The sequence below is a fragment of the Amblyomma mixtum genome, chromosome 7 (assembly GCF_055824585.1).
Source record: "Amblyomma mixtum isolate Tamu chromosome 7, ASM5582458v1, whole genome shotgun sequence".
NCBI lineage: Eukaryota > Metazoa > Arthropoda > Arachnida > Ixodida > Ixodidae > Amblyomma > Amblyomma mixtum.
In genome coordinates, this window is record NC_143018.1 from 97086905 (window position 1) to 97112599 (window position 25695).

The 25695-nt window shown below is 45.0% G+C and overlaps 1 protein-coding gene across 1 annotated transcript in view; it reads left to right on the forward strand.

Moving 5' to 3' along the window:
- Window positions 1–17879: 17879 nt before the first annotated feature.
- LOC149336922 (uncharacterized) overlaps window positions 17880–25695 on the forward strand; it is a 33095-nt gene continuing 25279 nt past the window's right edge. The window contains exon 1 of the mRNA XM_089554276.1: window positions 17880–18071. Within this exon, the coding sequence (XP_089410402.1) occupies window positions 17880–18071 (192 nt within the window). The remainder of the gene's footprint in view (window positions 18072–25695) is intronic.

Below are 25695 nucleotides of genomic sequence, written 5' to 3' on the forward strand. Positions count from 1 at the left end.
CCTCGGCGACTTGGACGAGCACCTGCGGGAAAGCTGCGCCCTGCACTTCACTTCATGCTCCAAGTGCGGCCGCAGCGTAGTGCACAAGGACCTGCGGAGCCATTACCCATCCTGCCAAGGTGCAGACGTGGTCTTCATCAGCGCTGCGGACTCGCAGTCCGTGCTCCACGGCATTTATGACGCCTCCAAAAAGCTAGAACAGGCGCTCGCCTCGGCTTCCGCAGGCAGCCGGAACGCTCTGCAAAGTTCTGTCGCTCTGCTGAAAGAGCTATTCGAGAGGATTCACAGAAAGCTCGCGACGTCGGACGATCGCCGCACATGAATGCAACGCTGCCACAACTTTCGGCGGCCGAGTGACATGTGTTCCTGCGAAGCATCGCTGCAGCACAGCTACATTGAGGAGAGTAAGCTGAGAACTGTTCTTTCGTCGCTGCTACCTTATTGATTTTGTTGGTGTGGGCGTCGTGCATCAAGCTGCCTTATCGTTTTTGCTCGCGTGGGCGTCGCGCATAAAGTGTCGAGTTTTTCCGCTGCCTTCGTCCTTTGTTCTCGGAGCAGCTTTGATAGGCTTCGAGCGACGTCTCGAAAGTACCGAGGCCATTGTGCATATGCCAACGTAAGCTGCCCATGCTTTGAAGCATCGTGTGTGACTCTTAGCGCACTAGAAGGCTTCAAAAGCTAGCAGAACAGTCAGGGGTGGAGGCGTTTCTCTGGAGGCGTTTTGTATAATTCTCCGTGAAGTCCGTCCTTCGTATCATAAGGCACACTTCGCTGCGCCTTGGATTGCTTCATTTGATTTGCACTAAGCCGTTTTAGACTTCTGAAATGTGTCCCTAGCTGTTCGTTTTTTTTCTTCGATTTTTTTCGCTTGGTATTTTCGTCTCGTGTACAAAAGCATCAGAAATTTCAAAGCAGTATTGCTTCCCGCTTGTATAATTTTCATCAACGTATCTATTTGTTTTAGTAACTTCTGTTGAAGATAACTCTGTTTATCTCAATAAAATATCTTCTTTGAAATGTGTCTTTTGATCCCAACGATGGGGTGGTAGAGCAGTCGATCTTCTCCGTTTATCGCGTCGAGCCACTGTGCACTGATGAAGCAAATCTTGGACCGATAAGTTCTTGTCTCTGTTCTGCTAAAAAGACGCTCGATCAATTAACGTGCTTTGGAACTGCAGAACGACAATGAAAATAAAACTGCAAACTGCTGCGGAAGGGTGTGGAGCAGTTGAGTTAAGATCTCGATGAAGCATATGGGCTGTCAGGGACTCGTAAGCTCATGAAGTTGGGCTAGTTTATTTTCTGTTGAAGTCCGTTGGTTTATGGGGTTTAACGTCCCAAAGCGACTAAGGCTATGAGAGACGCCGTAGTGGAGGGCTCCGGAAATGTCGACCACCTGGGGTTCTTTAACGTGCAGTGACAGTGAATGTAGCGCAAACGTGCGGTGCTTCCGTACATCCATGAATCTGCACGCAAGTTCAACAAGATCGGCGGTAGGGCTTGTGTCCAGTTGTTTTTTCGGGCTTGCGTAAGCTTACCACAATGTGCAAACAGGTAAAAGGAACTCAAAAGAAGTCGGGCTGTCGAAACAAGCACCAGACACCGTTCCTGCCATGCCGGCAGGATGCGGTGTCCGACATTCTACTTTCCTGCGGCCGTTCATAGATTTGCCAAACCGACGATGTGTTTATTTCGCACTTCAAGAAATATGGCGCGTCGAGACCGGACGCATACCACATGAAGTAACATTCCCCTACGGCCACATCTTTGGAGCGAAAAACCGACCTCCTGCCTCACTGCCCTGATCGTCAACAAGCAAGAAGTACATGTGTGAAAAAAATGCGGTCGGTCATCCATTGATGTCTTAGGGAGCGTGCCGATTCGCTGACGGCATCAACTTCCAAATGAAAACTCACGCTTTGTTGTCGGAATTTCCAAGGTGGTAAATGCTGGCCGTACCTCTATGAATGGAAAATTTTCGAGAACCATCGCTATCAGCTGAAGCGTAGAATTACCGAAGCGCTCGCAATCAGCAAGAACAGGGCAAATTGCATCAGTGCACCTTGGGGTAGCTTAGTAGCAAAACAGATCACCTACCTGTATAGCTAATCAAGTCTACACTGTACAGTTCACCGCCGCTAGCTGATATTTTCTGTGCTTTTTGTTGGTTCGCAACTTTTCTTTTATATTGCTTTGCGTGCAATAAAGTTTCAACTGTTAGTAGCGGTCGTGTTGTCTGTTGTTCCTTCTTATCTCTATTTTATGGGCTAAATTAACTTTATTATGGACTTCGTTGCGAGGAACTTAAGAATACTTTCCATCTCCTGGTGGTCTTGAGCGTCTGCTGAGAATGCAGGGCACATAAGCGTTTTCGTATTTCGTCTAAGTCGATGTACGCACATGGTGGAATGAATCTAACCCTCGACACTAATACGAATTAGATTTGTGGTTATTATCGGGCTTTCGTGTGCAAAACGATCATGATCATCAACCTTACGACGCCCATTGCTTGGCAAAGGCCTCTCATATGCCTCTCCAATTAACCCTGTCCTTTGCCAGTTGCGGCCACCGTATCCCCGGAAATTTCTTAAACTCATCCGCCCATCTAACTTTCTGCCGCCCCCTGCTACGCTTGCCTTCGCTTGGAATCTACTAAGTTGGCTTTAAGGGGCAGCGGTAATAATGGCATCCAATTACGTGCCCTGCTCAAGCTTATTTCTTCCCCTTGTTTTCGACTAGGATATCAATAATTCGCGTTTTTTCCCTCACTCACTTTGCCCTCTTTATATATCTTAGCGTTACACCTATCATTTTTCCTTCCATAGCTCGCTGCGTTGTCCTTAACTTAAGCTGAACCCCTTTCGTTCAGATTAAGTTAAAATAAATAATTTGAAATAAACGGAGCTTAAAATGATCTCTAGAGATAATCAAAATTGTTTTGTTGCGCAGGCGCACGCTATCCTGAAGCTGACCGGTTTCAAAGAAATTTCTACAACAATATCTCAACCATGACAGCGTGACGCGAGCACGCTCACAACTTTGGCGTTCATAGAACCAGGATGAAAACAATCTCGACTAGCGGAGTGCTAGGCTTTGGGCGCAATCAGTGCAACCTAGAGAAAGACCTCTTGTCCGGCATAGCTACTGGTTGAGCTTGTGACAGTCTGGTTGTGTTCACCGAGCACGCTTTCGCGAGCAATCAATAATGTACCTGCCACCTGGGGCGGTGGGCAGGTTTCCATCTGATACCGTGAATAAGGATGCCTGAAGATCACGTGACTGAGGCGGCAGGAGGGCCATCTGCTTTTTCGCTCCCAACGCCAACGTCGGATTTTATGCAAAGGAGGACCCTTAAACCTACATCGATAAAAGGCATTTAAAAAGTTAGTTCCACACATCTATTCTGTTCATCTATTCCACACATCTAACACGATAACCTTCGGCAGTAAAGAAATCGAAATTGCGGTTTGAGGAAAGTAAACATTTTTTCGACCGTTATGCTCGGAAAAGTTATTCTGAACTCGTTTCATTTTCGCTGGCATTCGCTCGCTTTTCAACGTGACGTACAACATCACTAAGACATCGTAATCACCAACAGTGCCTTATCTTAGTGGATAAGGCTAGGTGTATTGGCCCTGATTATGTTAAAGCGATAAGGTTAAAGGTCTTGTTTAGCGAAAAATCAGGCGTTCGCATGTCCAGAAAAACAGATGGCCTACGTACTTAGCACCTTGGTCGCATGACCTTGTGACGTCATCACAGCCTGTCATCCGGAGTGCGAGCAAACTATCAACCGCAGAAAGTGGCAGTTAAATTATTGATTGGCCGCGAGAGGTGACTGGTGAAGAGCAACCTGTACTTCAATAGCCTCACCGTTATCTGTGTTTGAAACAGCCACCTGCCAGGGAAAGGCCGCATCGATTAACCGCTCCCTCAATGCGCCGATAGCGGCACGAAGACTGCCCGCGATGGAAAAATATAAAGCAGAGAATGACCGATTCCGCTTATATGGGCTGTAAGCAGAACCTAGGCAACAGAGAAGGACTACTTCCGCCAGAGGCTTGTCCAATGCTATCGCATTGTACTCTTAAGGCTGCAGTAAGCGTCGTGTGATGGCGAAAGAAAGAGCAGTGTGCGTGTCTGTGAACTCAGAAGCAATCAGGGCCTCTGATCGCTGAAGGGACCATTAATGTTGTCGTGTTATGCCCATATGGCGGAGATTACGTTTATTATCATGTTTTTAAAATGAAAGGTGCAATAAATGCTATTTGTTAGAAATAACAAACTGCTGTTACATTTCTTTTGCCCCAGGTAATACGTCTTCGTCTATATTGTTATGTGGCGGCCAGCCAAAGAATGAGGCGTGATGAACGTTGAGCAAGAGATGATTTAATGGCCGCTGGCCTAGCGCGAGCGCTCCGTCCCGCTCCACTGCCAGCTTCGTCTTCTTCGTAACATTACCTGGGGCCACCGAGCGATCGTCCCGATCGTAAATAGAAAAGGACATCGACGAGGGGATGCGCGATAGTGATGGCCAACCAGAGCAGAAAAGAAGTGGCAAGGTGGTGAAGTGCCGGCCGCCACGGTGGATGAGACGGTAGGCGAATGAGTCCCGGTCCACGCTGTATCCGGGCTTTAGGATGTCAGGAGCTGACTGCCGAGGTCCTTGGACGCACTGAACGGCAGGGGAAGGGGGGCGGTGTCCTCGCGTGTGGGGGGTTCTTGGGTCGGTCGGGTCATTCTGGTCGTGGCAACGTCATCTGTTCGTCGTGTCTTGTGGTCCGGGCGGGGGACGGAGCTGGGGTGAGCGGCGAGGTCGGTTCAGGTCGGGCAGGCTGGGGCACAGCCGGGCAGGGCGGACCAGGTACTCACGGCTGCATCCACGGCAGTCGGAGGACGCCGAAGCTCCGGGACCAGGATGGCGATGAAAGGACCCAGCTCCTCCACAATGTTACTGGCGGCCAGCCGAGCAATGAGGTGTGATGAACGGAATGTTGGAGGTAGTGTGTGAGCTTGGCCTACAGAAAAAGTTCAGCCCCGACACAACTTCATAGCTGGCGTATGTTTTCTGATATTTTTAAAAAATGTCTGCTTTCCCCCTTTTTCTCATCTGTTGCGCAGCACGCTCCCAGTCTCCATAGACTGTGAGAATGTCGCAACAAAAATATTCATCGTAGCACATCCAGCGGCATTTTTTTTTGTAAACACATTTTAAAGACAGCCCTGCTGATAGCCTTCCTTCTCAGTTTTATTCTTTATGTGTCTCATCGAAAATTAAAATGATCCCAGGATCCCTAAAACATATATTTTTATACATACTGGTGTTTTATTATTAAAATTATGAACTACTTTGGCATTTTGCGATAAAAGTTTTGCACGGGTGTAAAAAATAAGTCCTATTACTTTCCTTTGGAGACGTTGATAGGCTTCGAATCGAAATATCGTGATTGAATCGCGAAGATGATTGGCTCCAAAAACAGCTGGGACCGGAATTGCCAAGCTGCGTTTTGCAGTGCTTTAGGAAAATCTGGCAGTGAGGTACTTGACAACAGCTCCAAGGAAAAGCTCGTGCCGATTGTATTTGATTTGTTCTGAATTGGACCGCTTGCTAATTGACTCCCGATTTCTTTTATGGAATCAAGCCGTAAATAACCTAACAAATTTAAAATAATTGCGGTAGTACCGTGCATAGAAAGGGCTCTGTGAACATCTTCAGCTTGACCAAGACAACTGCTGTACAAAACCCTTTCCCATATCTTCCCAATTAACTTTGTACAGCGGAAGCCGCGTCTACTACATCCCCGCTAACTTCTTAATGTCATCCGTTCACCTGACTTCCTACTGCCGCCTACTACGCTTGCCTAATCTTCGAATACAGCCCGTCATTCTTAACGACAATACTTATTACAAGCTTTGTCCGAGCCCATTTCTTCTTCTTGATCGCAGTTAGGATGCCATTAACCCGCGTTTGTTCCTTGACCCACTGTGCCCTCGCCCTGTCCCTTAACATTACACCTACCATTCTCCTTTCCACAGCTCTGTGTGTTCTAGTCAATTATCGGAAGAAAGATGAGTGCGTGATTGCTGCACCCTTCCTCTTTCCACGACAAAAAAAAAAAGACAGCGCCAGTTTGCGAGTGAGAGATCAGAAAAAGTTCACTCAGACATACGTGATTGCTTCATCGCGCTTGTAGACATTTTAAGTTATTAATTTTTTTTTGCATTTCCGCTTTGTGAAGTGGTGGTAAAATTGTGGTAGTACACCAGAGACAATACTAATTTGTTCATCGTAATTATCTTACTGCCTTTTTGTTGCTCTTGTATTCTTGCACTTTTTCGTAAAAAACAATACCCAAGCGTCGAATTCATTCATCAGAATAAGCAATATCTAGCTAAAACAGTGGCACTGCTAGACAGCGTCACGGTTATTCTTAAAAGGCCTTAAATACATCCCTACAAACCTGTTTTTAGAAACACTAGAACTCTGGCATTCGTCCTGTTTTCCTAAAACATAATCATTATTACCATGACTACGCCCACTGCAGGGCAAAGGCCTCTCCCATGTCTCTCCAATTAGCCCGGTGCTTTGCCGGCTCCGGCCGCTGTATTCCCGAAAACTTCTAAACTCATCCACTCAACTTGTTTTCTGCCAGCCCCATAACAAAGATTTCTCTTGTATAACCGGGCTTTGCCGAGCTAGGCCGCAACCATATTTCTGAGTTCTTTTGAATTTATTGATTTTTACTTCAGAATATTTTTTGGGCGACAAGTAATCCGTATGTCAGGCTCTTTTTTGCATGTTGATCTGCATTTTCAATGCAAAATTCCGCGTAAAACACACTTAACAAGGCTTTCATATCCGACTATGCTTTGTGAATATATTCAAATGGTGATTCAGCTCAGTGGTTCTCACCTAGTTCTCCTCCGCAAAGCATACACATCTTGGCTTCTGGTATTCGAAGGTCCTCAATGATGTCTGATTGGCGTTGTCGTTTGGCTGCTGATTTTATGATTGTGACATCAAAGCCGGGTTACTGAAGTGGCATTTATATGCAGGTGAATACAAAACACTCGTGTGGTGCGCGACCTTAGTGCACATTAAAGAACTCAAGGAGATTTAAATCAATCGATACACAGCCCGCCTCCAAACGTTTATCATATGCCACTGACTGCTTACGGACGTTAAATAGAATGTAGCATAGAAACCTGCTTTAAAAAGGTTTTTCGCCACTGAGCTTGTGCAATTTGTTCGTGATTGAGTGATAACTATGCGAAGGGTGAAAACAGGTGGTTGTGGTTACATGTGATTAACTGTCCAATCAGAATATACTGCATGGGGCCGTATTGTATAAGCGCTTATTTCTCCATTTCTCCCATTTTTTTTTCTGGCATCGACCATCGTTGTCCGGTGAAGTAGCCGCGATACGGGACGTTGTGAACAGGGCTAAGGAGGACGAGATGCAGAGGAGAAAGAAGACAGGAGAAGTGTTTGAGGTGGCGGGATAGTTGGACCAGGAGGGATTGTACTACCACTTGAGCTGGAGCCGCCGCCATCGGAGAGAGCGAAGGAGGTTAGAGCGAAAGGAAGGGACAAGCAGCACTGGCGACCCTAAAGGGAGGCGAGGAACTACCTCTCACGACATCGTTTGCCCTCAATCGTGTTCTAGCGCATGCAATGAAGGCTCCCGATCCTTCGGCTAGCGATACCACAGCCACCAGAGAATCCCTCCTTGACCAAGCGCAACGGAACAGGGCAAAGACCAAGCATTTTGAGCGACCGAATGGGAGGCTGCAAAACGGAGGACAGGCAAGAAAATTCTTCAGTAGAGAGAAAGCGAGTCCAGACCCTTTTCCCGTTAGAAGGTCAGGCTGAAGAAACTCAGGGAAGCGAAACTGGAAGTGCACAAATAAAGGCAAAGATTAAAAGCGAATTAGACAGCACCAAGCAGCAGTGCCAACAGAGACCGATTAGAAGGAACACAAAAAGAAATATATGTGTGCGGACTACCTGCTTGATTTATTTGACACATAGCATCCGCACTTGTATAGGCACCTTCTAAAACAACACAAATATAACGAAGGCATATAAGTTTGCTTTACAAGACTATCTAGAAAATGTCAGCTTACCAGAGATTTACAATGAAGACAACCGGCACGATGATATTTAAAAATAGGAAGTGTACCACCATGGCACATCCTCTAAAGCAACAAGCATAGCGTGTCTGAGATATGTGTCAGTGAAGTCGTAGAAGAAACGCAGTCAGGTTAAAAGTAAAACGAGGCAGTAAGATTTGGACCGAGCGAAAAAACTACAGAACGGCTCCTAAAAACAGCAATTGTTATGGAAACAAGCGTGGGAACAGTCGTAGCAAAAGCACAGTTATGGTTAAGAAGGCTGGAAACGAAATATTGCTGAAGCTAAAAGAAGCGTCTATCACACTGGGTAAAACTGAAAATACAATACCCGTGCCATATGCTTCATCAGGGAAACTAAAATTACATCACTGAGCCTAGAAATTAGAAGTCTTTTCGTGAAAAATAAATTCTTGGTTGCGTTATGCACACGTTAGTTCAAAAAGGAATGGAAAACGCACGCATAACCTCCCTTTTTGCTTTTGTCGTGGGCTGCTGCTAAGAAACTTCGTCAAAAACTGCCCGAAATGTTTCTTTCTTCATTTTATACAACTCTTGCATTGGTCAGCATGATGCTGACCTGAATTCATGACAGTGTTTAATGTGAGCTCTGTTTCTGGTTCGCGAGAGGTATCTGTGTAGAACCGATTCACAAGGACCCATTTCTTTGTGCAATATTATAAATTTTTGTTCTCATGCACTCCGTTTCTTGACAGAAGGCTTTGTGGCACAGGTAAAACGGATATTTTCCCATTTACGATTTCCCGAATTTTAGCCCGCTTAGTAGCTGCCGAGAGGGCTACGTTTGCTTTTAATCTGTCAGCCGTCCTTTTCAGAGTATGCAACAGCTTATGGAAAAAAGGGATAGCTAGTGCTCTATGCTTTGTTTTTAAATCTTCTCCATCAAGGGTTCTCTGTCCAAAGCGTTTCATATTATTTAGGAAGCGATCCTATTCGCTTATAAAACTGACTCAGGGAAGAACACAGTACACAACCGAGCAATCTTATTAATGAAAGTTCTGTTGAAAAAATGCGCTCAGGGAAGTATTTAGGATACCGTTTAATTTGGCAATAGCATCTGGGCTTTTAACGATTCGCGTTTGGGTACTGCGATGCAGCAAAAGGTCCTTGTTTAAACGCTCGTCTAAGACCTAGAAACATGGAAGTTAGAAAATATTAAAAGATGCATACATTCTATGCTTTTATTTTGGGACCTCCCGACGTGCAACAGTCGGCAGTGCTGTCGGCCGCACCCTGCAGATGGTTTCAGCCACTGCTATTGAATCTTCAACAGCCATCGTTCTCTCAATGGTCTCCAGCTGCGCGGGAGGGAAGGCAATGTTATCTCACTCCCAAACAGGGTGTCCAAACTTAGGAAATGGCTGCGTACCAGAAAAGAAACACCATGCCCTAAAAGCGCGGAAACCCCACTTCCTTAGCCTATATTCTTCGGTGAAACAAGCCTCGAGTCTCTAAGCGGACTCTCCAAGCAGCCTCTAATGATGCCTCAACGGTCCCAGAGCCAGGCCAACAGATACAGTGATCTCCTTACCCAACACTACGTAAATCGGCGTACAGTGGTGCACACAGCTGTCCACAGAGCACTCGAGCGGCACGCTCTGTTGTGCATTAATGACAATCACCACGGTCCGGCAGGTCAAATATAGCATTTAAAGACATAAGAAGCTAAACAAGATCAATGTGAAATGTCCATTAACGATAAGTTCTCCTTTCAAGCCCTAGGCCCCTAGTAAATGACGCAAGTCAACTATCCGAAGCGTCGCTCGAGTGCTCAGAAAGATGTGTGGACAACTATACCTACGCACAACCACGTACGAAGCTGACAGGAAAAACACAAGAAGGGAAGAATCCGTAGCTTGGAAGCAGCTACACACGAGCGTTTATACGTGCATCCTGCCCATTCAGTCCCACTTCTGTCTGCGTACGGACACTAGACACTTATTCTGGACCTGCCCCACATCGAATAGCAGAAGGACGTGCTCCGATGCGGACCGCCCCGAGGCTGACCGCCTGATGCAGACAACTGGATATTTGGGCCACACCACCGAATCTTGCTGGACTTCGTTCGGGAATCTTGCCTGTATCTATTTACGTAAATAATAATTTATGCCTCAAGGCACGCTTTCGCAAACAAAATGAAAATATACCGCTCCTTATCCTGTTACAAAAAAAATCCTTTACATTATATTAAAACACAAGCTCGCTATGGAAGGAACGCCCCCACTGTATCCCACTACACGGGCTTGCCAAAGCACATAGGCCTCGTACAAAATTAAAACTCACAACCTGAGCCTTGGCAGTCCGCGCTGTCTACTTCAAGCTTAGAGCCAAAGACAGCTCGTTCGCAGACCGCAGCAAACTAATGACGTGGGAGGCTCGGACTATGCATTCCTCCGTGTGCCCGGGCACAAATCTCCTCGGTATACAAAATCTACCACCCCCACCACCAAGTGAAACTGACTACCTCGAACAATGCCTGCTACGACGTCTTTGGCAAGCGTTTTCGTGACTATAGAAACCCGCTATCAGCGTGGTAGCTTATTTACAATATACAGATAATGGAAGCGGCCAACTTTGCGCTGTCAGCTGAGTATGCATTATAGGGGAGCCACCACAGTGAATATGCGAGCAGCCCTCTTTTTGAAGCAATGAGACCTTATGATCAAATATCAATGTATCGTTGTTCCATTCAGTATGAAACAACTCTCCTAAAAAACCCTCCTCCAGCAAATTCTAAAACACGATAATGCCGCAATACATTGCATTATTGTCTGCCAGTTTTTGTTCTACTTTTCAAACGCAGAAATCCAGTTGTTAACAAAGTCAGCCAGCCGCACTCTACTCTTTGTTATACATGATTTTCCTTGACAGGTATACTTCAGTCGTTATTCGATCATCACTTCAGAACATTAAAGCGGCTGGAAGCACTAAGACAGCGACAGTCTCTAATAATTATACATAGAAAGCTAGTTAGCGAACTGCTTACAATATATTCCTGCTCTCGAAGAGGATCAATCACATATTCATCTATTTTTCGCTGTAATGCCTGCCATTTCGCAACTCCATCGAATGCGCGACGACATGCAACCGACCACTTCAAGGTGGTCTGGCGGCATTTGAAAACCGTTATAATGTGCTTGATTACTGGGGTCCTGTGTTTCATTCGGAAAACACAGCTGGTTACCGCCAACCCTAGGGAGCTAAACAAACGCAAACAAATTCTTCGTGGGACTCTTTTTACTTCCAGGCTTTTGTCCTCAGCCTCCCGGAAATTGCCGTGCGATATTTTAAATCCTGAACGTTCCTAAGGAATGAAAATAATTAGTCGAATGATGGTACTTCCACTGCAAGTCAGGAAAGCAGAGTTGCCCAAAATCATCAAAAAAGGGTGACACTGCAGACATTTACGACAAAAGTTCAATGTGACACGAAAGAGTAAGCACTAAACAACCTGGACGTATTAAAACTGCATACTACTTTTTTCGTTCCGTTCAGTGAGGAGCATGTCATTAGGCTAGACAAAAACTAATTCATGGGCAGGATTGCCTACTTTCATAGTGACACTAAGCTGTTCACGTGAAAATTTTTTAGCCAGGTTTTTACGTCGGCCTTACCTAAATGGCATGAAATACCTCAAGATGGGTGAGCAATGCAATTATTCAAGATTTTCCACTTGAAGATTTAGTCTCGCTACACAGGAAAATGAGCTGCTTCGCACGCGGCTGCGTGTTCAAGTAATATCGGTTCCGGGCAACATTCAAAGCTTAATTGTAATCAGCTGAACGGTACCAGCACCACGACCGTTTTTAGAAGTGAATATTTCTTTTAGAGTTTCTCAGTAGTGCCGCCGCAGACATAAAGAGAATGGTGTAGAAACCTATACTGCAATTTGCACAGAACAGTTGGCTTCCCGGTTGTTTTGAGAGCATCATATGCTTGTTTCAAGCATTCCCAAATGCTTCCGGTAAGATGCAAGGAGAAGAAAGCCTGTTACGATATTTCCTTCGGCTTATTTGAGTAACATTAGGTCTTTAATTTGCTTTCTGCATCATTGCGGACTTTGCAAATACACACCTTTCTCTCACAGCTGGATACATCTAGCACTAATATTTTTGTTTCGGCATATATAGCAGCCTTCATTAAGTAAATAACGCGTTTTTATGCTAACTAGCGAATGTTGGAAATAATATTCATAAAAAAATGAGGTTGGTAGCCTGTCCGCGTACACTTTATTGCAAAGATGTCTTGCCATAGGTGTTAAATCAATGCTTTGTGTCAAATTCATTCCTTGTGTCAAATTCATTCGACGTTACTTATCATATATACTGGTGTCTTAATGTTAAAGTGGTTACTTGTTACTTGTCAATGAGATGACCGATCTTCTTTTAAAAAAGTCGCTTTTTTATATGCAGATGATGCTACTATGGTGACACCAAGTGAAACTTATGAAGAAGCACCCGGCAGGATGCAATGCGATGTTAATTTTGTTATAGAATGTTTCAACACTAATCAGGTTTATACCAATATCTATAAAGCCTCCCTTCTTTGTTTTCATAATCCATGCAAACTGCTTCGAAAATTCTCTAATATATATATCTTCATGACTGGAAATGTACAAGATGGGCATGACCACCTTTGGAGCCTAAATCGAGTTTCAAGCATGCTGGGAAGTATTTGACAAATCTCTGTCATTGAACTTTCATAATAAAGAGCTAGCCAAACGTTTGCGCCTGGTATGTCTTTATATGTATGCCCTCTGATCTATTTGCGATGTGTCACTTAGAAAAATGGCTTATAAGGGTTAAGGAAAGTGCATATTGCGATATAGAATAACAATTTTCGGCACCGCATTATCACATAAGCTAAACACACTAAGCCGCATACTGTACAGAATTGCAACTAATCTGGCCTACGGAATTAACCACCATGATAAAGCAGCAATAGCTAGTATGGAACATTTTGAGATACTACCTGTACGCAAGCAATTTCTTTTCGACATATTGCGCAAACATTTCTTCCACAGCTCCTTTAAAACCAACAGCATTCAAGTACGGCCTCTCCGTCAGCTGGAAAAAGAACGTCATACCCCGCATCGTCACCAATTATAGAAAACGAAAACCTGCAGTGATTATGTTCCTTATTACTTCAACAAGATAGAGACCACCCCGAGCATTAACGGATTAAAACAACTTAACAAGTTCCTTGGATCGCCGTTGAATAACGACATTGAGTGGCAAATTTTTAATCCCCTTTTTGCCATGTTCTCCACGTTGTCATTTCGTGTATGACAGTGATAACGGTGAATTACTTTCTTGTACATTTGTTCGCCTTGCATCGCGGAAGCGATTTCTGAGTGTGCATCTGGTTCGTGCTCTTTTTGTGTCTTGTTTTTGCATCTTATTCACCGCTGAGTCAAGTTCCTCACACCCCGGCTGTCCAGCCACTCACACAAGCGATAGGGCCTACGCGGGCTGGAGCATGTATTTACAAATTGAAGAGAATCAAAGATATTATTGTTATTATTATTATTATTACTGCCATTTTTCCCGTTTGGAAATACATTTATTACGCGCTCGTAAAAAAAAGCATTCTTACTTTCCATTTGGATAGTCAGAAATTGGCTTTCTAAGGACCTGGATGTGCTATTGTAATAATAAAATATCGGGTTTGAATAAAAAATAATGAATTCCTCCTGAAAGGGCGAAACGCGAGCCTTGTGTTACAGCGCTGCCTCTCATCCTGGAGGTGCTCGGTTCCATCCCCAAAGCCGCCGGATAACTTCCTGCGTTCTAATGGGTACAAGATTTCAACAGGCGTGTTGCCGCATCTTTCTGACGTGAAATGCTTGAGAAATGGGCCGTGGAAAAAAAAAAATTGGCAGTGGCTTAGGTAAGGTTAATCCTGGATTTCTAGAAGCGAAAAGCTCTCGCTGCTTTTCTTCTAACTTCCAAGCTACAACTTCTGGATTGGCGTTTCTGCGCCGTCCGACTGTTGCTTCTTCTCCTTCCATGGCCAGTGTTTGCGCCTGTTCTATGGGCAAGCGCGCCTTTTATAAGTCTCCTTTCAAATGCGCACTGCGCACGGCTGCGGCGAAAGGTGAAAGACTGAACAGAGGGCCTTTCTTTTTGACTAAAAATGTCCTACATGAGGCACAGACCCTACCCACGGTTTCACTCAGCTGAAAAGATGCTAAGCTCAATGTCTGCAGCGTGCCATCACTTGCCGGCTTAAGATTCCGCAAATGCTATAGTCTTTTGACAAACGTCACACACGTAGCCGAATGGATTGTTAACAAAGTCTGCCGTGAAGACCTTGCTCGCAGTGGCACTTCTGCCTGTTTCTGTGTCGTCCGACTGTTGCTTCTTCTTCTCTTTCCATGGCGAATGTCTGCGCCGCGCGTGGCGTCACTCGGTTTCGCGCATGCGCAGAAGTGTCAAATCTGTAGTGTGGCTCACGCGAAGCGTGGTGCTGACTAGCCTAGTGAAGCTTTTCGCTTCAAAATTGCACCGTTGAAGTGTCAGTGATGCGTACCACGTACAAACAGTTTGGTATCACCTCATGCGGTAAAGCCCGATTATCGCCCGTTTTTCTGTGGCTGCTCTTTTCCAAATCTTCACGAAAATCCTGCTGTGAAATAAATGACAAAAGCGGTGAGGAAAAGGCGGTTTCCAGTCATATTTATATGTTTCGAAGCGCAACACTTGTTGATAGGCACCATATGTTTTGCTAGGAATCAAGCCTATGAAGGAGGCAGAAAAAGTAAAAAAAAAAAGCTATAGTGTCACACATAGCCCAGTTTTTTTAGAATCCGGCCTGAGAAGATTGCAGAAAAAGTAATAACGAAAAGAAATGCTAAAGTGTCATACATAGCCAGGCTTGTTAGGAATCCGACCTGAGAAGATTGCAGAGAAGTAAAAAAAGAAACGCCAAAGTGTCGTGCATAGTCAGGCTTCATCACCATCACCATCATCATCATCATCATTTTATTCCAACATCAACATTACAGATGCTGAGGACCGTGAACAAAAAGCCTCTAACTGGGCTTGACGGCGTTCACGGCCCATAAAATCATGGCACTGGCAACAAAAACTACGATACAAACATAACGCATCAGACATGAGAGGATGTGGTACCAAATCAAACATAAGCAAAGACAATTACAAGATTTGGAGAGCGTTTAATGAAGTATACAATGTACGGTGCAATGCAGAAAAAGGTGTAAAGTGCAATTATTGTGGCTATGACATATTTAAAAAAAAAACCTAAAAGGCCACGTTCAAACGCTGAACTAAACTGCACTCTTCTCTGTTCCCGCCCAGCTGTCGGGTAGTCCAACGTGCTTTACTTTGACAATAATTACGCCTGCCAGCTCACAGCTGTGAGAACGCTTCGTGGCTCGCGCTTTGTGGGTCGCGTGATGCATAACTCTTTCATAATACAGATGTTACACCGGTGAGAAAGAAAGGTGCTTGAGTCATCGCTTGCGAGACTGGATGCATCTGTGTTCATTTTCAGTGACATATCGCTTGGAAGCGCCTTTCGTGTAATTCGTTTCCGTTCCATGATGGCATCACTTTCAAGTTCCGGAAAATGAAGTGTCAACAAAATGAGCAGAAGTATAGCCGTGCCTTGTATAATTGTGTGTGGAAAAAAAATGAGTGCCTTATTTTTGTACCATTCATCTTTTCACGACAAAAAAAAGAAAGCTGTTTTATAATTGGTAGGTCAAATATCCGTCAGTGCTTCGTCGCGTATATGAACAATTTTAATCGCTATTTTAAATTTTATTTCGCACTTTTTTACTGGCAGTAAATTGTGGTAATATGTGAAACGTCATTCATGAATTCAGTTTAATAACCGTGTACTTTTTGTCGTTCTGCTATACCAGCCCATTTGTGTCAGTGTAGATGGCCAAGGTTCCAATTTATTCATCAGCAAGAGGATTGACTATCTGAAATACTGGTTCTTTTACATCTCGATGTGCTTTATATGTGGGCTTGTATTCGTCCCTGCGGACAAGCATTTTTTGAAGTCCAGTGTTCTGGCATAAGTACATATTGCGCAAATTATCTTCCAAGCTCCAGCTTGTAAGGATTAAAGTTCTAGACATTTTTAATAACTAAGTCGTAAACAATATAGAAATTAGTCACAATATAGGAACACTATGCCGTGCTTTTAAATTTCAGGTTATCGCAAAGAACTACAGCAAACGCTTCACAAAGAAATAGGCTATTGAAACGTTTTAGAGATTGCTAAATATTCTCACCCGGGCAACTGTTGCTTGTACTGGAATTTTCAGTTTTCAATTGAATTTATTGATTTTACGTGCGTATCTTTCTAGCATATGGCCGCGGAGTACCTGGTTCATTCAGCTGTTCATTTCTGCAACTGAAATAAGAAAGTACAAAAACTTCGAGCTTAGCGTATATACATACTGCATAAAACACACTCAACAAGGTTTCCGAATTCGACCAACAATGCGTTGTGAATAGATCTAAATTTGGCGGGTGAGCTAAGTTGTAGACACTGAGTCCAGCTCAGCATATCTGACAAATCTTGGCTACTGGTTCTAATAGAACCCGCCGTGATGGCTCAGTCGCTTTGGCCTTTATCTGCCAATTTTTATGCCGTGAGATCAAATCCGGGTTACGGCAGCATTTCGGGGCTGAAAAAATGAAGAACACCCGTGTGCTGGGCGATATCAGCTCACGGTGAGTAACTACAGGAGATTTAAAATAATGCGTCCCTCCAATGCCATGCACTGATTGTGGACGTTAAATACCACGTACTACACAAACCGCGTTTACAAAGGCATTTGCAGAACTCAGCCTGTACAATCTCTCCGTGCTTGGGCGAAGAGTATATGACGGGTAACACCAGCTGGCTGTGGTCACCTGCGGCCAAGCGGCTCAACCTCAATAGGCAATGAGGAACCAAATTGTATATGTGCGTACTTGTTTTTTTGTCCAACTTTCTTCCGGTATTAGTCGCTGTTCGGTGATTAGCCGCGGTGAGTGATGTCTATAAAGCAGCAAGCGGTCGATAATAGAAATCAAAACGTAGCGTCTCCAAACGTTAACAGCCGCCGCTAAGGTCCTAAAAATAAACAGAAATCGAAATAAAATAAAATACAATGCAAAATCTGAGAGAAACAAACAATAAAATGAAAATGAAACGGAACGCATGATTTAATGAAACAAAGCAAAATTAAAGCAAGAAAAATTCTGGACAATTGGCTTCGGTAAGCAGTCAATGATAAGGTTCGGTCGCCAATCAGCCTACGGTTGGGACGCTTGCTAGAGACTATTGAAAGCCGCGGTCACGTAACCGAACCATAGTGACCAATGCCTGCGGACCAAGTGACGAATTGGAGATTTATAAAATGTGACCCTGGAATAATTCTTCGCAGTTATGACTCATTTCTTTCATAGCATCATTGACTTCTTTTTTTTTATTTCCCAGAAACCTTTATCCTGCAGACGTGTAGACCTAGGCTGGTCGGTTGTTTTCACAGCTGCGGCATAACCTCGACCTGCCAACTCACCATTTTCGAAAGACGTGGCATCCGCACGTCCCTCCGCACTGAATTCCCTCTTTCCACTTTGTCCTCCATGAGCATGCGTGGGACTTCAATTAGAGTAATATCCGGCACTTTCTAACTTTATTCGGTACAGTAGGAGCACTCCGCAACCATCTCTTTCAGAAAAGCGAGATAACTGCGCCCAATGTCTGAAAGCAGCTTCGAGCAAGAGATGCTCTCTGCGTTGGAAAACAAGAGACCCTGTCACTCAAGGGTGTCTGTGGTCATTGAAGACTGCATTGTCAAATCTCTTGTGACAGGAACTGTCCTCCCCAATGTAGATTTCGCAACATTCTTCACCGAGGCCTGGCAAAAGAATGCGGACCGAGCTGCGATGGTGAGTTAAGGGTTCTCATTAGGTCTTGGTGCTGCCGCTACGGGGTATAGAGATTTTTTTATAAGTGTGGTGTAAATAAAGGGACACGAAAATCAGTAGTATGTGCGGCTAAAAAAATATGAAAGAATTTAAAGGGCTTTAAGTTTGCGTACGCGCAGATCACTATATATATTTAACAATTTAAAACTTCCTTCGAGGAATACTGCTCACCGTTGGTGTCTTCTTGTCACTGTCTACAGCTTTCCACAGGGATTCAAGATCATCTGCCTGTTTGATCTCACACTTATACTCGGAACATTTTTTTATTCACGAAGCGACGCCAATTAGCTTTATACCAGAAACTCAAAAAGCGCGAAAAATTGTTATCCGCAAGGAGCGCAGCTTTATACCAGTTGTTTTAAAAGATTTTTAAATCATAGGTATTCGGCCCATTTCGTTTTGATAATAGTTTTCTACGAATGATTAATGTAGTAACAGCGCTAAAACCTAATTTACAATGTGTTACCTTCTGGATCTGGCTGCATTCATAAAACAATCTTATTTTAATATGAATTTCGAACGGCTTCCTTCAAAATGCGTGATAGGTAACTACACTACGACCATTATAGCTCGCATCTGTTCTCGTGTCTATACGAATCTAGTACCGAGTAGTTCAGATTGCTTTTACAGCGAGCATACTTACATTCAATAATTTTACGAGTAGTGAAGTCTTCCTAAGCCAGCGCTTTAGTTAATATTCTGGTAATTTAAGTTGTTTCTCTTAAAAAGTTACACATAAAATTGAATATGTGTTTAACAGAGCAAGGTGGGCAACCTAAGCAAAACCTGTTGTGCCTTCACAGCTCATGACGAAAAACATAGAGCAAAGCATACCGAGTGAAACATGTTTCTGCAAACTGCGTAAAAACTTCCAGTAAGAAGTTTCTCAGAGTGTTTTCATAACATTTAAAGATGTATGTATAAAGGTTTCTCTCATTACATAACATTCTTAAAGTATATGAGCTACAGGCCTGGCCAGATGCATAAAAGACGGATATTTCTCATTGTCGCCTGCACCGAAGACACCAAATATTCGTTTTGGAATCTTGCATGGAAGTGGAAGAATGCTGCTCAGTAAATCGAATGCTAATTTTGTCGGCCATTCAATATATCTATCTAGGCGCCGCACATGGAAGTAGCAGTTCAGCTAACGACCCTCTTCGATCACTTTTCGTAAGCGGAGACGGGTCGGCTCAGCTCCCTTGGATACCTGTCGGAAACGTTAGCGCTGTGAAACCGCTTCAATAGGTGAACATGGGGTACTTCTAGGTGGCTTTAAGCCTCTTGCACTCCTTTTCCGCTCCAGATCGCTGTCATGTGGGGAAACCAAAATATCTAAATTTCATCAGCGAAACTCCCCTGGTGGGCTTCACTCGCTTTGTTGCCGAAAATTGAGGATGTGAAGAGTACAGTAATTTTAACCAGTAAATATTCCATTTTATTTATTCTTATAACAGCGGTACATATTGTATGATGTCCTGTGGCTAGTTCCAAAGCACCTAACGCTGTAGCTGCGACGCGAAGCACGTTAGGCCTAGCAACGCCTAACGAGCGGCGCGCAGCCACCACGCCGGCGAGATCTCATGGTATTCTTCCAGCCCTCTCAATGGACAGCCAGTCTATTGAAAGAAAAGCAATCGTAATGGCATCGAGGCATAAAATTGATCATCATTACGCAGTCACAACATACGGACATACGTGAAACAGCGGGAAAGAAGAATCCCAAGGGCGAAACGAAGAAGCGGCAGCAAATCATATCGATGATTGATTATGCAATCTGAACACAATGATTCTTATATGTTAGCTTCGATGTGTTCGTATTGTGCTTGAAACTATCGCCGGCATTTTCTCTTCAGAGGGAAGAGACATTATTAGCACTGTTCTTGTGGCCACTGGCTGTCTGTGTCCCTGGAGAACCACACAAAATGGAGAACCACACTAGCCGCAGAATCTTTAAGTATTTTAAAACATATCCTAATACATTGTTCGAGTTGAGCGCCTTCAGCTACATCCAGGATGCATTGCCTGCATTCGCTAATCGCACCCACCCCATAGATTGACTCTTGACATGGCTGCAGACCAGCAGCGTCCTTATGTCACGTGCGGAAGTTCTTTTGAGAGTGGGTATTTTTGCCGTACATTACTGTGGTCAAAACAACTTATTTTACTATTGCTGCGAAGAAACATACTGCCCTATTGTGCATTCTTTACAGGATATTTGGTATGGTATAAAGTTTTAATGCACCTCCATGAGGCCTATGTAGAAATACTTTGTACCAGTCACCAACTGTTAGTCCTATATGCATTAAGGAAAATCAACGGCCAGTCCTGCATAGCGTTTTCACTGCCACTTGTATGTGTGCACTTTCAGGGGCATTTTGGCATACGAATCACTGACATTTACCACCGTTTTGTTTATTTTAATGTTGTAGATCAGGTATTTCGCATATCCATAATTCACCTTTATGTATAAAATGCACCGCTCAATACATGCGTATGCTCCCTTCCATGTCATTATTGCATAGAATAAAAACCTGTAAGATGATGGTGTGTTTGGTGTATTAGGGTTTAACGTCCCAAAGCAACTCAGGCTATGAGGGACGCCCTAGTGAAGGGCTCCGGTAATTTAGACCACCTGGGATTCTTTAACGTGCTCTGACATCGCATAGCTCACGGGCGTCTAGAATTTCGCCTCCATCGAAATTCAGCCGTCGCGGCGGTGATCGAACCCGCGTCTTTCGGGTCAGGAGCCGAGCACCGTAACCACTGAACTACCGCGGCGGGGTTCCTGTAAGATGATCGGAGGTAGAATTTCCCTGGTGAACATGGCAATTAAATTTACTCGGACTGTACTTCCGATTTCTCATCATGCGCCATGAAACAAAGGCAAATGAATGTCTTTTTTTTTCCTGCAAAAAAGAATAAATGGAAGGATGAACTAGCACCAATCAAGCGATCACCACCAGGGGGCAAACATGAATCATAAACATCCTCTTCCTCATGCTTTTCTTGCTTACCTTGAACTGAATGGCAGATAAGGAATGTGTTAGGGCAAGTATTAGTAATACATGTTTTATATAAAACACAATATTGGAAGCACAGCGAAGCACCTGGTTTTCTCCTGTTCCAGACAGCTTCAGATCGAAGAGCGTTGGCTACCAGTCATTTTCGCACCCTAGCTTATTCTCTTTACCGTCTTTACCAAAAGTAACAGAGCAGCCGAGTGGTGGCGCTGCTATCTTAGGCGCTGGGCGCTGCTATCTTAGGCGCTGGCCGCTGCTCCCCTGCTGATGGTCTAAACTGCCTGACCTAAGCCTGTACTCTCTCTCAGTCTGACAACACTCCAAAGGAACCAAATCACTCGCCACACTTACTACAAGCTTATTTCCTATCATTCAAGGAAGGACGGTGAGAGAGCGGGCTTACGTAACCCAGTTTACACTCGCAACCAGGGGGCAGGGGCCAGCGTCGGGGACAGCAGCGCCACCGCTCGGCTGAGAGCACGCTCCCGCTGCCGTCGAGGCTGCTCGGTTACCTTTGGTAAAGGCGGTACATGATCGGCAATAATGTATACAACTAACGCTGGAAAAGGCGACCCCTTTGTTGCATTCTGTTAGCCGTTTTAAAACGTTTCTCCCCTGCATCCGGAGTCGCTCCGGCTGTTTTCTGCGTCTCCGGGTGTAATCGCCTAGTTCTTTTTAACCGAATAAGAGCTTAAGTTAAGAACAACGCAGCGAGCTATGTAAAGAAAATGATAGGTGTAACGTTAAGAGATCGGAAAAGGGCGGTGTGGGTGAGGGAACAAACGCGGGTTAATGACATCTTAGTTGAAATCAAGAGGAAGAAATGGGCATGGGCAGGGCATGTAATGCGAAGGCAGGATAACCGCTGGTCCTTAAGGGTAACGGAGTGGATTCCAAGAGAAAGCAAACGTAGCAGGGGACGGCAGAAAGTTAGGTGGGCGGATGAGATTAAGAAGTTTGCGGGGATACAGTGGCGGCAACTGACAAAGGACAGGGTTAGTTGGAGAGACATGGGAGAGGCCTTTGCTCTGCAGTGGGTGTAGTCAGGCTGATGATGATGATGATGATACATGGAGCGTACTGGTAACGTAATAAATATTGGGTGTGCAATCTAAAATCGCCCTCCCTCATATTCTCGTACGAATGTATCCTCTCTAAATTGAGACCAAAATTCTTTCTATGAGCGGCAGAAACACAGCTGTGTTCATTTCACATATGGTCTATAGCATGTTGTGAAAACATTTCAGCTTTGACGTTCTGCGGTCTGTACAAAGAGCTCGGACGGAATCGGCGGCATTTCGAAAGCAATTAGAAAGTGGACACAAAGGTTTTTGTGGCGCATCTAGCGTGACAGATAATTACTTTTTCGGCGAACAAGCCCCTATCCTGTCACTTCATTTTATCATCGTGACAGAGAAGCAAAGATAAGTCTTTGAAACCCGGAATTCTTCGAAACGTCAACAAAGGAAACAGGCGTGGCATGCCGACATGTGACACTTGCGCGATCGATCATAAATTGTGAACTATCCTTTTCTAGTCTTTCTGTGATGTAGACTCTAGCGGTGATTGTTTTTCAAGACCTTCATTCCATTTATTTCATATGACGTAAATAAAAATATTGCTGCTATTGCCATAGAATGTCCCATTCTTCCGGCTATTGAAAACTGCCCAGGTAATTGTCGGAGTTTTCACAGATTTCATTTTATGCCACAACCCTTGCACTGTGGGCAACACTGTGTTATGCAACCAACGCTTTTGTTCTTAGAACCTGATCAAGGGAAGTTAAAGGAAGTGCGAAAAAGAATTTATTTCGTAAATAAACTGAGTCCAAAGGTCCCCATGGCAGCAGTGACGGCCGAATCCAGATGTAGCTCACGCGGCATGGTGAGCAGATGAACAGCGTCCCTGCGAAGTATAAATGAGGTGTTCTCTGCACTGTCGCCGCGTCCTTTTTCTACAGCGTCTTGGTTTACCTTCGTGATGGAAAAACAAAAAATACGGTAAAAAAATTAAAACGTACAAATGCCCAAAACCACACGATCTTCTCGCTATGAAGCTGCGTACAACTCAGCCCCGGATGCGTTGATTTCCGATTCCGAAGAGCTCGATGCCCCACGAGGGAATGCGGCTGCGCAAACAAAAATAAAAGGGAAGTTGGCCTTAGGTGTGAAGAAGTTGAAAAGAGACCGAGTAGTATCCCACTCAGAGGCCAGTACGCCCCGGAACTTGGGAAAGGCCGACAATCAATATCAAACAACGGTAAGTACGACTGACGGAACCGCAGAACACGGAACCCTACAAAGTGGAGGGGGGCTGGGCAGTAACACCATGTGGTAGGGTGAGGTGTGAACTGCGGGCATAAGATAAGACCCCAAGCCGCTGATGATTGGAGGTAGGCATCTCACGTACCATGTAAAGGGCGAACGCCGGTGTTGCGACACAGCGAAAACCGAGTAAGGTCCCCCGCTTAACTGCCCAAACAAACCCAAGCCCCCATGGCAGGGGTCAGGACATCAGGAGCGATCGGAGGCTGCCCTGCGAAGCTCGCTGTCGGAGATACAGCTTCTTGCATGGGCTGGGCCCGAGGGGTCGCCGAAGCACAACGGTGCCAGGCCATCTAGAGTGGCCCGAGGGTCCATCGTCATCCTGCTTCCTCATTTCCCCTCTTCCCCCTCCTCACTTGGTTCCTTCATAAAAAAATAAAGTTGTCACCTACCTACCTACTTCCCGCTAAGAGCGAATACCTTAGAGTAGGAGCTGAAGCACCCAACCGGTGTCACGAAAACTGTTTTCTCAGTACAATCGGGAGGTTCCGCTGGGGGAACCAGGTTTAGTAAGGAACCTTGGCCGACGACACAGTTAGGTTATTCCGTCTTCGATGGTCGGAGACCCCGGCAAACGTTTCCAGTGGCCCTAAGCAGGCTTGGTGGCCAAAGGCCGCGCATCCCGCTAATAGCGAGTGCTTGCCCACAACAAAGGCCTGAAAAGGAGCTCCCCTAAATCTCATTAATTTCGAGAAACCCCCACTCCCCTCATTCCTGCTCCAAGTCACATAACTCTACTCTGATAGCACACCTTTATATTATAGCCCATACCCCACCCATATATCTTTTCCCAAGCCGATCAGGGGAGTCTGCCCGAGCCTGTACTGCGGAATGCGGATTTGCTTCTATATCTAGCATTTCAATTGCTTTCAGCTGGTATACTTCTTTTGAACTACTTAATTCTTGCTATCGAGGTTCCCTTTCATTGCTTATATTGTATATAGTTCTAACGCTACTAGATGGCGCTAGTTTTATCAGCAGTTGAATGTTTTGCTCTCACGTGAACTGCTCAGAATTTGTCTACAGGCTGACTCTTATAAATCCCTGCATCAAAATTATAATTAGGAAAAACTGCTAAATTCCCTACTCCTAGCCGAATGAAAGTTTTACACCCAGTTGCTTGCAAAAGTAGCTACAACTAGCAACCAAATAAGGAAATTGGCATTACTCCCTGCAGCATGAAAAGTGCAAAAAATAAATTTCCATTCGAAAGCTTCTTTTCTGTTGATTTAAACGCATATAGAGTGTTTTAGCCTTCTAGAAGAGTGTGCCTTCTGCCCCAATCCAAATTTACTTACATTTTCCACAATTTTGCTTGTAAATCCCGTATTCAAGACAATAATGTCAAAGGATATGAGAGGAGGAACCCGTCGAACTACCGAAGCTCATGTAAATTTTGTTCATTTCTGGTTCTCGAGTGTGTGGGTTAGCAGTGCGGGTTTATGTACCGCTGGAATGGATACGTCTGTGCTGGTTTGAATATTTCTGTGTCATTTGTTGATGGCAGTGGATTCTGCGCTTTTATGCGAAGCATACTAAAATAGCCCAACCCAGCTCCTCGAGAGCGGCGGTGTCGTTACCATTGACATTTCGTGACCTTCATGTCATACCACGTGATGCGTGACGTCACAGCAGATGAAAAACGGGGGCCCGACTCGCGCCGTCGCGCGAGGCGTCGTGACCAAGGATGACCACGTGGTGCGTGACGTCACAGCAGATGAGAAACGGGGTCCCAGCTCGCGCCGTCGCGCGAGGCGTCGCGACCAAGGAGGACCACGTGATGCGTGACGTAACGACATAGGAGAAACGGGGCCCCAGCTCGCGCCGTCGCGCGAGGCGTCGCGACCAATGTGTTTCCTGCTTCTGCCGCTAGGTGCGCTGTAGTGAACACGTGATGCTGGAGCGGTGGTATACAAGGGGGTGCGCCTGCCTCTGCCAGGCGTACACGGGATAGAGATGCCTCCTGGAGACAGGGCTGCTCGTTGGAATGAGAAGCAAAAGTTGCGGCGTGCTACAGAGACTGATGAAGAGCGTGAAGGACGTCTAGCCAAGCGGCGTGCTCGATATGCAACTCGGCGACAATATGCTTCGCATCTGACTAGGCTTAACCTAAGCTAAGCCTCAGCCATTTTTTCTTTCACCTCTGCGTAAGTAATAGTTGTGTTACAGCAATCTGTGGTCCTGCGGTGTTCATGGCTGTTTGTCCTTTATGCAATCGTTCCCCCAAATTGTGCCATA